General features: G+C 43.2%; 1 protein-coding gene across 2 annotated transcripts in view; it reads right to left on the reverse strand.

Annotated features, from left to right (window-relative positions):
* The window catches only part of PDE8A (phosphodiesterase 8A), a 2,294,608-nt gene that overhangs the window by 1,002,857 nt on the left and 1,275,855 nt on the right, over positions 1–15,896 (reverse strand). For both annotated transcript variants that reach the window (XM_078684749.1, XM_078684748.1), the window contains exon 7: positions 7,688–7,766. In XM_078684749.1, the coding sequence (XP_078540875.1) occupies positions 7,688–7,766 (79 nt within the window). The remainder of the gene's footprint in view (positions 1–7,687; positions 7,767–15,896) is intronic.

Consider the following 15,896-nt stretch of genomic DNA (forward strand, 5'->3'; position numbering starts at 1 on the left):
TATTAATTGGTTGCCCAAGTATTTCTATGGGAGATTGAGTTTGTGTGGGGGTGGCTGGAAGGTGTGTGACTCTATGCATAGATGTGTGAGCAGTTTATTCACTAGGTGTATGAGTTCAAGAGTGCATGTGGAAACAGCTACATGGGCAGTTGACTGTGTGCATGAGTGTATTGATGAGTGAATGGATATCTCAATGCTACATGTCATAGTAAGTACATATGTAAAACACAGTACATGTGAGAGTTGGCATATATAAATAACTGTGCATGAGAGCCACTGAATGAGTGAGTGGTTGTATCGATCATTGTCAACTTGTATCAGGGATTGTATAAGAGAGTAAATATGTGTTAGTATATGTTTCAATAAGTAAGGTGTGTTTAACTGTATAGTTGAAGAAATGGAGGTGAGATTGTTTCTTTGCATGACTGACTGGGTGTGTGAGTAACTCCATGGATGAGTGGCAGTGTGTGAGTGTCTGTTTACACTGAGTGTATCTAAGGTTATATTAGAGTCTGAAGAGGTTTATCGTATTAGCACAAGAATGATGTCAAATGAGATGTCATCAGTGATGTCATCAGTGATGTCATTTGAGATGTCATCAGTGATGTCATCAGTGATGTCACTGACCATGTCATGAATGATGTAATATGTGACATGATCAGCAGTGGATTGCGGGTGCGCGATATATAGTTAGTGCAACTAACTATATATGGAATTTCAATGGTTTTGTGTGAGTAAAATAAGGTTTTTTAAATGCTAATTCCTAACTATATATGGTGTATAACCTATGGTTTTTTCAGTGAATTTTCAAGGTTTTGTAAATGCTAATTCCTAACTATATATAGTCTATAACCTATGGTTTTTTCAGTGAATTTCAATGGTTTTTTAATAGCAAATATCATAAGCTGTCGAATGTCAAGTACGTGGTAAGTAAAAACATTTTCGTGTTTATGCACACTGATCTGCTTTGAATACTGCCCCCCACCCCTCATTTCTATTAGGAGTACTCTCTCTTTGCAGATAGTGAAGGGTAGTTAACGCAGCCCTTTGCCCCCTTTGTAATACGTCGTGCCTGCTTCTCTCTCCATTTGATTGATTGTTCTCTTTGGTTCATTCTCTATTTACAAACAAGCACAGAGTCGCAATACTCTGTTTAGTCTTTGCAGATAGCGAAAAATCGTGTAAAAAAACAAAAGGAATCGAGCAAAATCAGTAGGCCACTAATGGGATCTCTTTTTGACCTCGCTAAAATAGAAACATTAGGAACAACCTGTTGAAAATAGCAATGCGTATGTACATAAGCGGCGTTCATTTGTGTTCACAGTACCCCTTGTTGATTGTTTCAATCGAGCATTGAATTGTTCGAAGTTAATTCTCTTAAGGATCTTCTCTACCTGCAAACGAGGAAGAATAGGAATATTCTCTCTCCCTTTGCAGATAGTGAAGGGTAGGTAACGCAAGCCTTTAACACGTCGTACCTATTTCATTCCTCATTGATTGATTGATTGTCCGAACATTGACTGTTTGGGAATTAGTTCTTTTTGGAGGTATTCCCTGTTTGCATATAAACGTAGGAAAATCTTTGCAAGTAGTGAAAGGGTACGTAATGCGGACCTTTCTCCCCCGTTGTAATCTGTCATGCCTATCTACTCCCCACTGATTGATGCACCTTTTTCACCCGGACCATTTACTAGAGATACGTCATCTGGCCCGACCAGAGAGCACCCCTAGTGAAAAGGACATATGCAATAATAACGAAGTGATCACTGTATCCTGTTAACAGAAACTTTACCATGAAACAACCTGGAAAGAAAAAAATAGGAAAACGAAAATCAGTAGGCCACTGATGAACATGAACTTTTATTAAACAACAAACAAAGAAACGATAACATAACGTAATGATAAAACCTATTAATGTCCTAGAAACAAGAAAACGTTAAACTATGCCAGTGGTGAGAGACCAGAAAAACAGTCCGAGAAACCAAATCCGAGAAACCAAATCACCCCTCGCTGTCCCAACTCATGCACTCTGAAAGTTCAAAGTTTTGAGGAGTGCTTGTAACATTGTCTGAAGCCTATTTGCAATTGCTTCATCTTCACTATTCTTAAAGTAAGTGGGGGCTGTTGTGATGCGGTGCCACCCTGAACCGCTTGACGGAGGCCCCCGAGGGACGGTGTCATGTCGCGGACTCGGAGGGGGCGCTTGGCTCCGGCCCCCTCCCCAAGTCGTGTTGCCCTGGTGTGGCCTGAGATCGCCCCCGACATAGGTGGCCGGCTCCCGGGGTCAAGCGGAACTTTTTTCCTTTTGGTGACTCTTCCATTCTTCACCTTGTCCCACAATCCGTTTCACCTAAAGACACGCTGTAGTGGGGCACCCCTTTTCCGTTTCATTTGCCATTCAGCCCGCTTTTGCTACACTGTGCCTCTTCCGCTATTCAGCTAGATAGGCGGCTGCCACAGGACTCTCAAAATGGCGGCCATCTCTTCAGATTTGGGCGTGGTCCACTAAAATGGGCCTGCGACACCTTGGAACTCGGACGCTTGTCTGCTAGAGCTTGGGCTCCATTCTCGAAAGCGTCCCCTCATCCTTGAAGATTCTACAAAAGTCTTGGGGGGCCCCCGACTCCCGCAGGCTTCTGGTGGGGAGCGCCTAGCATGATTGCTCGTGGAATGGCCACGACGGAGCTACGAAATGGTGGTGCTCTCATGCTAACGCCAGCTTCAGTCTGAAACATCCAGAAACACTGTAGACTACCAATTCGATCAGTTCCGGTAGCGCTCCAACGTGACCCGGTAGAGAAGAACTTGCCCTCCCCTCTTTGACTGATGGTTCTTGTTGCCTGTCCCTTCTGTTGTCATTTAACAGAACTATTTAGCCTGCTGAAAGGGGTTGTGTGCCGTCCGCTGGTTGGTGGAGACATTTTCACTATATTCTGGACCTGCGTTGTCGCGTAATGCGTCATATGACGCGCCGCGTTAGAAAGTTTAATAAATTATTAAACACAATAAACAATCCTTAAAAAATAAAAGTCTATCATTCATTTTTCATTGCAGTACGCTGCCCAGAAAGCTTCCCGGTTCCCGGACCGGGCGCTACCCACGCAAAAAAACAAAAAAAAAATTATTTTTTTTTGCCCCGCGGGGCCGTTTTAAAGCCTCCACATTAAACCTAGGGGGTCAGGGAGGATCTACTATGCCCCCTTATGGTTATTTGCCCCTTTGTTTTGGCCTCCTCTTGCCTCTCGATCCTACCGAGAGACAAGATGGCGGCAGCTACGGACTTTTTGGAATGTTGACAGACGCCAGAGAACCAATCAGCTTCGCTTCACAAAGCTCCGTTGCGCGAAAAGTACGCGTCCTAGAGCGCTTCCCGGTCCGCTGCTACAGATATATATCTTTTTTTAAACGTTAATTTCTCAAAATCCACTGGAGCACATATATTGAGACCTACAAAAGGCACATCGGGCTACCAGTCCCTACAATTTTGCCAAGTTTCGTGCAAATCTATTCAGCCGTTCGGGCTAAAAGTGAGGCTAACCGCCCTATGGAAAAATCAATGTTAAAAACACGTTTTGGGACCCCCCTTTTTTCTCGGCCCCCCCTTGACGAAACCCCCCCAAATTTTCAGGGGCTGCTCAGAAACAAAATGTGCCATTTTCCTGAAAATTTCAGCCAATTCCGTCCACAAACGCCAAAGTTATTAGACATAGAATTTTCAAAAAACCCATAGGGAAAAAATCCTAACTATATATACCTACTGGCGACCGCCAGTAGGTAATATATATATATATAGATATATATCTATCTATATCTATCTATATATACACACACATGAAACACATACACATGATGCATTTTTTACATCATGTGTATGAGTGCGTGTGTGTATATATATATATATATATATATATATACATACACACACACATACATATGATGTATTTTTTTCATATAAAAGCAGTTAGAAATGTATTTCGGAGAATCAATTTTTAGGTTGAGCAGACGTTGCGTCTGATCGACGACTATTGTTATCCGTTTCTGGGAATGTAGACACGAGAGGGGCACGAGCGCAGATTTCACCTCATGGGCGCGCACGGCGCCGGGCCCATCTCGTGCCTCATATTCCCATGCGCAAACACACTCACACAGCCACACTCACGCATGCGCACATACACAGCCACACGCATACACAGGCACACACACACTGCATACACACACGCACCCCCCCTTAAACAGACCCATGCGCACACAGACAGACACACGCACAGACACACTCGAACACACACAGACACACGCGCGTACACCCTCCCTCCCCTCCCCCTCCACTTACTGGGCTCTTTCTGCCTGTCCCTCGGCAGCCAGCATTCAGCGTGCAGGGTTCCAGGACGTTCTCCCGGCAGTTCCTTCCTGTTTGTTTGCAGGCCCCGCCCACGACCCAACGAAGGCTGCCTGACTTCCGCGAGTTGTAGTGTGCTTTTACATCGGAAGTCGGAATGACGTGGGAAAGGCAAGAAGGAATGCATCAAATATCTAATCCTTGTCTTCCTGACAGGCCGAATGCTACCCTGTTTGTTCTACCAACGAGACACCAATTAGCCTATCTTTTTCACCGAGAGACAGATGAATAAATGTTGAAACAGTTCGAGTTTCATCGAAATCTTCCCTGTGAAAAAGTGACGTTAATTGCAGTGCTTTAAATGAATAGGTGAATTTAGGTAACCGCATTTCTTTCATTTGAGAGGGGGGCACGCGCACGTATAAGCAGGGGTGCAGCACTTTCAGCGGGAGAGTTGTCCGCACGTCATTAGCAGACAGGTGCTCTGGGATGGTGAGTACCCGGGCTACTATTTGTGCGTTTCAAGCATTGGGTGATAAATACTTCGGAAGAACAGAAGAGGGAAACGAAAGGGGTCCTACGTGACACGCACCTGTCAAAAGCGAACCCCCCTTTCTGCGTCTTGGCAGCGTCTGCTATCTTTGGCAGCCGTGTTCCTTTGTCCCCAAGAACCACGGTACCTACTATTTCGATGTGTCCCTAGATACACGGCTGAGCTTGCGCTCGTCAGAATCTAGGTACTCAGATAAGGGCGTGAGCTCACTATGGAAAGGAGTACGTCCACGCTGATCAAGGGCCGATCTGCCTTTTCTTGTACCCGCTCTTTGAGGACTGAACCACCTGTATAGATGCAATTAGAGAATGGATTTCCATACCCAGAACATTGCAGCATGTAAGTCCTCCACGCCACAGAAGTACAGTACCTCCTCCAGAGCCGGACTGGGAACTTAAAACAGCCATGGCACAAAAATAATTCAGCCCCCATTTGCACCGAGTAAGTGACCAGATCATGAGGGGCTCTCCTGTCAGAGGTTAAGCTTAGGTCCAACGCTTGTGCCACACGGCGCATTTCAGCATGAGCCTGAGTGGCGGGCTGTGTATGTGTGTGTTGTTTATTCTGATATACAAATCAACTTCCCTCAGATTTCTTCAGCCCTAAACTACTCCTTCTGTCATGCCGATGCTCACTGTCTCAGCCAACAAAGTTTGCTTTTTCATTGACAACTGTCTACAAAAATACCCCTCTTTCATAAAACTTGGTTTCATAGGCATACACTTTTGTTACGTTGGATCTGCTTACTTTTCTAAATTAAAAATTCGAAAAGAGGCACATTTTCTAACTTTCACTTGAGCACCACTGCATATCAGAGTAACTGAGAGATAATAGATAGGTGCCTTTTGCTTCTAAAAAGGACTGTAATTAAGCGAAAAAAGGACTGTCCATTCTAACGAATGCATCCTTTCCTACAGAAAAACTGTCCTCCCAGCTGTGGCCTACTTGCCCATAAGCAGCCTTTTTTACTAGATATCCATCATATCAAATTAGTCCAGTGAAATAATAAAAGTGATTACGCTTAGAAAGGAGTAGAAAGAGTACTTTTTTTGTAAGTGTGCACACACGCAGTAATGTATGTACAACTCTTACATACACACTTTCTTATACACTCTTTCTCTCTCACACACACACACTCTCTCTGTCACACACACACACTCTCACACACACTCTCTCTCACACACACACACTCTCTCTCTCTCACACACAGTACAGCCTTCTACCACCAACATTCTACCACTCTATCCGCCACCACCCTATCCACCACTCTATGCACCACCACTCTAGTGCACACACTCTAGCGCCCACCACTCGATCCAACTCCACCCTCCAACTCCAAAACTACCCTACAACTCCACCATCCAAACCCACCCTCCTAATCCACCCTCAAAATCCACCCTCCAAAACGACCCTCCAACTCCACACTCCAACTCCACCCTTCAAATCCACCCTCCAAATCCAACTCCACCCTCCAAATCCAACTCCACCCTCCAAATCCAAATCCACCCTCCAAATCCAAATCCACCCTCCAAATCCAAATCCACCCTACAACTCCACCCTACAACTCCACCCTCCAAAACCACCCTCTAACTCCACCCTCCAAATCCACCCTCCAAATCCAACTCCACCCTCCAAATCCAACTCCACACTCCAAATCCAACTCCACACTCCAAATCCAACTCCACACTCCAAATCCAACTCCACACTCCAAATCCAACTCCACACTCCAAATCCAACTCCACCCTCCGAAACCAAATCCACCCTCCAACTCCACCCTCCAACTCCACCCTCTAACTCCACCCTCCAACTCCACCCTCCAACTCCAACTCCACCCTCCAACTCCACCCTCCAACTCCACCCTCCAACTCCACCCTCCAACTCCACCCTCCAACTCCACCCTCCAACTCCACCCTCCAACTCCACCCTCCAACTCCACCCTCCAACTCCACCCTCCAACTCCAACTCCACCCTCCAACTCCACCCTCCAACTCCACCCTCCAACTCCACCCTCCAACTCCACCCTCCAACTCCACCCTCCAACTCCACCCTCCAACTACCATTGTAAATGACAAAGCTATTAATTTCACAATTTTCAAAAATAACACATAAATAACAAATTTGCAATGTACAGGACAAATAACTCAAATTTTCCTAATGCGAGACCTATTGCACTGCAAATGCTTGTTCTAATTGTACATGACAGATAATTTTTTAACATTTTGGAAACATATATATATATATACACATATACAGACATATATATATATATGTATACATACATACATATATGTATACATACATACATATATATATATATATATATATATATATATATACACACACACACATACATACACTGTATTTTTTCATATAAAAGCAAATTAGTTCGAAATGTATTACGGAGAATCAATTTTTCTAATTGTAGAAGAAGTGATCATTTTTTTTTAATTTTGAAAACTTTATTCCCAACTCAGATTTGATATAGGGTACACTACTGAGGCCCATTCCAAATGTAGATTCAGTCGCATATTTAATGTATTTTCTAATTTCTAATTACAATAAATTATTTTTGTTTAGTTATTCCATTTTTTATTTTAATGTAATGCTCTATTTGTATTGCCTTAAATTGCCTTTCATGATTTGGTTTTGCGCCCATGTGTTTTCTCAGTTATTGTTATCCATTTATTCACTTACATTAAGAAAACGTTTTCTAAAATGGTTTCAAAACGGGAAAAAAACTACCATAGTAGAAGTGGTTTATGTGCATGTGATAGTCCTCGGAAACAGCTGCAACGCACCTGAATTATGTGGTCTTCACTAGTGATTTCAATGGCTTCTCGACTCTTTTCTAACGTTGTAAATAAAGAATTGCAAGCCCTGGAAAATATCAAGACAACTTAATTACAACCGGCATATTTTTGTTTGAAAATGTCAAAATAGCAATTGATATATAAAGAGAAACAACACAGATGACGTTATATAAAACCTATTACATGGCAAAATAAATGCAATAAAAAAAATTGCATGAGCTCCAATGTGGCTGGAAACAAAAATTATTCAAACTATATTATTAATTCCTCAAAGATTTGCGGCCAGGCCAAGCTTACAATTAATCGGTAATGCTAAATTTAAATATTTTGTCAATTTTAAATGTGAATTAACAGCTGTCGTGTGATTGCCCTACACAAAGTAAATAAGTAAAGAAAAATGCACCATGTTAAAGTTTATCTTGCATGAAATGAGAACTATGGTTTTAGAACAAGGAACTATGACTGCTAAATTATTACTAGGTTGCAACTTCATCATAACAAGCCTGCTCTCTTGAAGATATTATTCTGTATTTTTGCCTTTTTTATTTAGATTGGTCAAATTACAGAAAGATCGAGAACATTTGGTTAGAACAAGCATACGAAATAACAGTGTGTTGCATTAAAGAAATTAGCCCCTATCCCAATTTATCCGAGCAAGGACTCATAAAGAGTTCTTTTTGGAATAGAGCAACTAAAATTGTAGCAAAAGACTGACTATGAAAAGGTGGAAATACCCATAAAGAGTAGTTCTGGAAACTCAGTTGAGTTCTCTAACAGCTGCAGTCGAACCGTTAAATCAGGTAAAATAAATTAATCACAGCAGTAGTTATGATCGGCATAAAGAAAGAAAGTCTCCTCTCAAAGCATAAGGAAAACAAAGAAATCACTGTTAGCAGTAGCTAATGGCAATTTGTGCCAGCACCACAAAGTACTAAGGGACATGGCAGGGTAGGGGTCCATAGAATGTCTTAACTCTTTAGCTAGGAACATGTACCATATGGAAAGCACAAAACATGTTACATAAATGTTGAATTATTTCTAACCAATAAGAAAGGATCTTTCGATGGTCTGTAGTCTTCTTCCTCGATTCCCATGGTAAATGTCCATGTCAACATGTAGTCATTTTAATGTGGCTACCGCATGTTACAAAAAGATACATCTAGGAATTTCTCATCAGAACCTTTGCAAGCCTACTCTGTTAGCCGTTCGGTGTCCCATGGTGTAACAATGGACTACTCGATGAAATGAACCATTAATATCTAGCATGTCCGGGTAAGATTGTGTAATTTAAACCCATTGCAAGCATTTCCTTTCATTAGTATACTTATTCATTAAAAGCATGTAGCAAAGGAAACTATTGAAAATATAGTGAAACAATGTGTGAGGAAGGAAATAAATAAATTTTGCAGCAAACCACACATTTTGCGAAGATGTCAAGTTAGGGGCAGGGTAAGGGACTCAAGGGGATAGTGGTGTCAGTGGAATGCCTGCCAGGCAAAGTCTAACGTGGGGTTCCTATGGCTTCATTGAGCCAGAAAGTGGGCTAGAAAGAGCCGGCGGTATTGGAAAAATCAGCAGTATGACCTTCCGGAAAGCCACAATTTTTGGTGAGGTCAACAGTGGCCAGGGAAATGGAGAGAATGTCCAGGTCAAATATAGGATTCAGTCTGAGTCAGAAGACGCCAGACCCTTCGAGTGACAGCCTTGAGGTTTCCAGGCTCAATGAAGAGTGTTTGGAACAGGGGAGATAAATCCTCGCAGTCCAATTCAGAAGATGTAGCACACACATTAGCAGATATTGTTTTTCCCATAATAATATAAAATCTACGTTCAGGTGAAGGAGTAGATCTGAGCGGATCATCTCTAAAGGATGGGGGTATGTCTATTAGGCATGAAAAGACAAAGTTAGTCTCTTATCTATATCATATTACTATGGCTCAAGTGAATGAGGCGTCCTGAATTGAAGTTTTGTAGGTGGGGTATTTCTCCTAAGCTTTTAAGGGAAGGGTAACTCCCTCACAATGTCTCTTCCAGTAGAAGACATGCATGGATGTCAGCATTTAGGGGAAATTCATGTTGATTTTAGAAGTTCTTGTGAAGAATCTACGATGCTTTCTGCTGCTATCTGTTTGTTGTATCTAAGAGAAAAGCCACCTTCCAAGAAAGGAACTTCAATTCACATTTGTGTACTGGTTCAAATGGAGGAAGCATCAGCTGGGACAGGCCTGTAATTAATTGCCAAGGTACTGGAGGAGGTTTAACAGGTGGAAAAGCTGTAAAGAGTCCCTTCATAAATTCTTTGATGAGTCAATTAGACAACAGGAAAGCTTGATCTGAACGTCTTCTATATCTAGAAATTGAAGTAAGATGAACCTTTATGGTAGAGTGAGAAAGTCCTGTCTTAGCTAGGTGCAAGAGATAAGGCAGCAGCTGCTCCAGAGATGATGAAAAAGGATGCAATGCTTGAGAGATACACCAAGCACAGAATCTCTTCCATTTAGCTGCGTAACATTTCAGCGTCGAAGGAGCTCAAGACATCCGTAGTATCGAAGAACACTCCTTGGAAAGCCTCAAATCCCCAAATTCAGGGTGGGGAGGAGCCAACCGACAAATGAAGAGAGGGACGTTGTGGATGATCCATTTGGCCCTGGTTCACACAGAGAAGATCCTCCTTTAGAGAATCGGAGCATACTCTGATAGACGATGCAGCTCGATGTACCAGAATTGTCTTGCCCATCCAGGAGCAATAAGAATGAACCAACTTGGCTCTTAATTAGTTTCCCGAAGTACTCGAGGAATGAGTGGAAATGGAGGGAAGGCGTAGGCGAACATCACCATACAAGGAAACTGTAAGGCATCCGCCCACGATTTTGAATGAGGATTCCTGCTTGCGAAAAGAGGACACTTTTTTGTTGAGGAACGTAGTGAACAGATATAATGTTGGGTAACCCCAGGATTGGAAGACCACCTGCAAGTGTTGATTGTTGAGCTCCCATTCGTGACATAGTTTGGAGACCCTGCTGAGAGAGTCGGCCTTCACGTTGTGGACACGGGGCACTTGCTCCACATGCAAGGAGATGTGGTTGGCAAGGCACCATTCCCATATCTGTTGAGCAAGAAGGGAAGGCACTTGAGATCTCATGCCACCTGTTTTGGGAGGTAAAACATTGTTCTAGTATTATCTGTCCTGACAAGTACTGACCAACCCTTGGTCCGACGCAAGAAGGCTTTCAGACCCAGGAATACTGCCCTGAGTCCCAGAAGGTTTATGTGGCACTCCGAATCCTGTTTGGACCACTTGCCATGAACCTGTAATTCTTGAAGGTGAACCACCCCATCCGTCCATTGACACATCCAAGGTCATCACCAGCTGCGGCACAGTGTGAATGAAAGAGACCTCGCGAAACGTTTTCCTTGGCCATCCATCAGGTCATTGTGTCTCTCATTGCTGCTGAAACGTGAACCTTGTCATTGATTGAACCTTGAGACTGAATGCACTGTGCATTGAGCTGCTCCTGCAGCGGTCGCATACGGAGACGGCAATTGGGGATTAGCGGGGTGCAAAAGGACATTATCCCCAGCGTGGCATTGTACTGTCTCACAGAAACTACCTTTTTTGTTGAAAGAAGCTTTGTCATACTCTGAATACGCAATATTCTCTCTTGAGTGGGAAAGGCCTTGCCGAGATCTGTGTCGAGAAGTAACCAGAAAAATCAGCGATTTGGCTGGGATAATATATGATTTTTCCAGATTGAAGCGAAGACCAAGAGACTGGAAGAGATCTCAATAGGTTCTTGTTGAAATTTCTGCCTCTTGAAACTTCAGAGCTTTTATGAGCCAATCATCCAGGTATTGAAATAGTTGATGACCTGAACGTCTTATAAAGGCTGCTAGCACTTTCATGCACTTGGTGATTACCCTGGGAGCGGATTTCAAACCGAATGGAAGCACTTTAGATTGGTAATGGCGCCCTGCCTCTTTGAACCTGAGAACATTTTGATGCTAAGGGTGGATGGGAGGATGGGAATATGAAAATAGGCATCGAGGAGATGACGAGAAGCCAGATAATACCCTTTTCCATGAGAAGAATCTCCTGAAGAGAAAGCAACCTGAAATATTGTTTTTTGATTAACTTGTTCAGCATTCTGAGGTTCATGACCTGTATCCATTTTCCCGTTTTCTTTTTGATGAGGAAGAATTGAGAGTAAAACCCCTGACTTTGTTGGCTGAGGGCTACTTTGTCTATGGCCTGCATGAGAAGAAGCCATAGTATCTCCATTATGAGATCGGGAAGATGATGCACCTGAACTTTCAGCGGTGAAACATTTGGAGGATGCTTCATGAATTCTAGGGTGTTGCCATGCTGGAAGATGTCTAGAACCCATTTGTCTGAAGAAATGGAACTCTATTTCAGAAAGGATGTGGAGAAGACAGCATTATGGCTTGGGACTATGGTGGCAGGGGCCTGATGAACTTCATTGCCTCCTCTTGCCTCTAGTGTCCTGACGGTCTCGAATAAGACTGAGCAGCGTTAGATTGAAAAAAATGGTTGTATGGCTGGTAGGATATCTGCGGATATGGCTGATACTGTTGTGGAAATTGCAGACGGGATAAGAACTGCCCCCGCACTCTACCCCGAAAGGACATAAAACGGCGCTGCTGAAGACTGCCAAAGGCCGTGTCCGTGTTTATGGATTGTAGTGCCACGTCTATGTGCTTACCAAACAAGCACTCTCCATCAAATGGCATGTCGAGTAGTTTAGCTTAAATATTCGGATGAAAGGTGGTTGCCCTTAGACATCCATGGTGATGCAGAACCGCTGCTCCTGCCCTGTGGTGAAACACAGTAGAGGAAACGTTCATGTCAACTTCAATGAGCTCCAAAGACGCTCTTTCTGCTTCCAACAAAATGTCCTCAGCCACTTTCTTTTTATCATCCGGGAGATACACCAACAGGGTAGAGATGTCTGACCACATCTGTCAGTCATATCTCCCTAGAATGGCCATGCCATTAGAGGCTCTAGTGGAGGTGGTCGCCAACGCAGAGAACCTCTTACCAATATTGTCGAGGCGGAGCCCCTCCTTGTCCTGTGGAGCAGTACACGGAGACGCTAGATTCTTGACTCTTCTTTGCGCTGCCTGCATCATGACAGAATCCCGCCTCCGATGGCTAATGAGGCATGCGGGCGAGTTGTCAAGAGCCTTGTATTTTCTATCCAGTTTTGGAATTACAGCTGGAACAGAAGCATGTGTTCTTGCCATAGAAAATCCACTATTGGGATTGCCCATACAGACCATTGGGTGCCTGGCTTAAAATCATATAGGAAACATTCAGTTTGTTGTTTAGCCTACGTTATCAAACGTTTGGAGGCACGCTCCAGAAGATTATGAAATCCCCCAATATCTGAAGGAGGGGAATCCGCAGAAGGAGGGATAGGAGATGGAGGTATGTGGTCTATATAGTCATCCCACTCATCATGGGCATCTGTGTACTTCTCCATCCTCTGCTGTTGTTCAGCATCTTGGGTATCCTCCGTGATGACTATAGAAGGAGGGATAACTTTTTCCCTGATAGATTTGGGAGTGCTTTGGCCAATGAGACACAAGAAACCACTTGGGGAGGTACAGGTCTCTGAAGAGCATTTGCGTCCGGGAAACGTCTGTAATAATCATCGATTACCAGGGAAACTGGAACGTTCACCGACGGCTCCCTAAAATGATGACACTCTTCCTCCCTATCATCATACAGGTAATTTATCCGTCCGCTGCATAGCAGAAGTATCTCTCTCCGCAAAAGAATATTCTCCTGCCAGGTAAGACGATGGAACATTGTCCTCATCATCAGAATCTTGGCACTTGAGCCTCAACTGTGATGGACTGTAAACAGGGCCAAACAAACCTTCATCCTCTTGAAGTCTAAAAGGCGAGCAGGAGCAAAGGAGAAATCTTGCAAAAATCCTGAATTTGCTTGGGCTGAAGGTGGCAAATATTTCCCTCTGCCGACGGACCCATCGACGGGCTAGACAACGGTGCCGTCACTGCTGTAATCGTCTGCGACACCGTCGACGGTGAATGGTTGATATTCATCTGTGGGGCAGTCATCAGAATCGTCGATGGAGCAGTGGTCGGTGGTGAAATTTCCGTAGACGGAGAAGGCCTTGTGGACAATAAAGTCGTTGTTATTGTCTGCAGTGATCCCGCCGACATTGCAGCCCTCAACGTCTTAACTGTCGTCTTAGTGGCTGTCTACTGTGCAAAAACCTCAGATTTGCTTGAGGAGGTTTGAATCTTCGACAACGCAGCCATCAACGGGCGAGAAGACTGGTCCCTGACGGAGTCAGAGAAACAGAAGCTGGAGCAGAAAAATACTTTGAAGTCTATGACTGAAGTTTTTTGTGGTGTTTCACCCCAGATTTGTCCTGGGACTTGGGTTTCTTATAGTACCCATGATGAGAAGAGGAACTGTCTTACTTTCTTTTCCTTGAGGAAGAATGGGCTGCAGGTTCTGACTCAGAGTCTGAAGAAGCCTTCCTCTTCTGGAGCCAGAGTAGTAGTAGCCTACCCTCTCTGTCCTTGAGTGTTTTAGCAGAAAACGTGTGACAATATTTGCATTCCCTGGGTTTGTGGTCAGGGTAGAGGCAATATAGGCAGTTTTTGTGGGGACCTTCAGAGCACAGCCTGAAGGGGAAGGGAACTCTGGTGTCTCTGCTGTAATTGGCAGAACTTCGGATGTTATAGAATAAGGTTGAAGGGTTACTTAAGTGAGTTTTCTGTTCTATGGAGGTCTATGCTGATGTTTAAAAACTGCTATTTCGACTGCTACAGTGGGACTCCCACCATGACGGCGGGGGAGTTTCAAGCATGTGAATCTATAAAAGATACAATACTGGAGAATTAGAGTTACTGTAGAAAATGAAAGGGAAAAATAGACATAAAATGAAATGTAAGGCTTGGGAAAATTAATAACAAGCATTTGCAATGCAATAGGTCTCGCATTAGGAAAGTTTGAGCTATTAGTATTGTAAATGACACATTTTTTATTTATGTGTTGGTTTTGAAAATAGCAAAATTAATAGCTTTGTCATTTACAATGCCAATAGTTATAACTTTCGCAAATGTGACAACTATAGCATTTGTAATGCAATATGTGTTGTATTTAGGTGACTTAGATGTATTGCTATTACACATAACAATGGCTTTTAATTTTTTTTAAATATTTAATACGTAAATAAAAATTATTGTTATTTATAATGGCAATAGCTTAAACTTTTGTAAATAACTTTTGTGAAGATTATGTTCAGTGTATTTTATTGTGACGAAAATTCAAGAACAGAAGTGAAATATTAACATCTTTTTGTGACATTTATAATAAAGATTGAAACATTGAGAGAACATATTTGAACCAGTTGTTATATGGTTGCACAGATTGATGCTGTAGTGGCGCTGAGTGATGTGGTGGCGACGAGTGATGCTGTGGCGTTCTGTGATGCTGTGGTAGCGCATAGTGATGTTGTGGTGCCCCTGAGTGATGCTGTGGTGGTGCTGAGTGATGCTGTGGTGATGCGATAGATAGAGTGAGTGTGATAGATAGATAGATAGAGTGTGATAGATAGATTGAGTGAGTGCCATAGATAGATAGAGTGATGGCGATAGATAGAGGGAGGGAGGGCGATAGATAGAGGGAGGGAGGGCGATAGATAGAGGGAGGGAGGGCGATAGATAGATAGAGGGAGGGCGATAGATAGATAGAGGGAGGGCGATAGATAGATAGAGGGAGGGCGATAGATAGATAGAGTGAGGGCGATAGATAGATAGAGGGAGGGAGGGTGATAGATAGATAGAGGGAGGGAGGGCGATAGATAGATAGAGGGAGGGCGATAGATAGATAGAGTGAGGGCGATAGATAGATAGAGTGAGGGCGATAGATAGATAGAGTGAGGGCGATAGATAGATAGAGTGAGGGCGATAGATAGATAGAGTGAGGGCGATAGAGATAGATAGATAGATAAGATAGATAGATAGATAGATAGATAGATAGATAGATAGATAGATAGAGTGAGGGTGATAGATAGAGTGAGGGAGATAGATAGAGTGAGGGAGATAGATAGATAGATAGATAGATAGATAGATAGATAGATAGATAGATAGATAGATAGAGAGAGAGAGAGAGAGAGAGAGAGAGAGAGAGAGAGAGAGA

Source organism: Lissotriton helveticus, chromosome 3_2 (assembly GCF_964261635.1).
Source record: "Lissotriton helveticus chromosome 3_2, aLisHel1.1, whole genome shotgun sequence".
Lineage (NCBI taxonomy): Eukaryota > Metazoa > Chordata > Amphibia > Caudata > Salamandridae > Lissotriton > Lissotriton helveticus.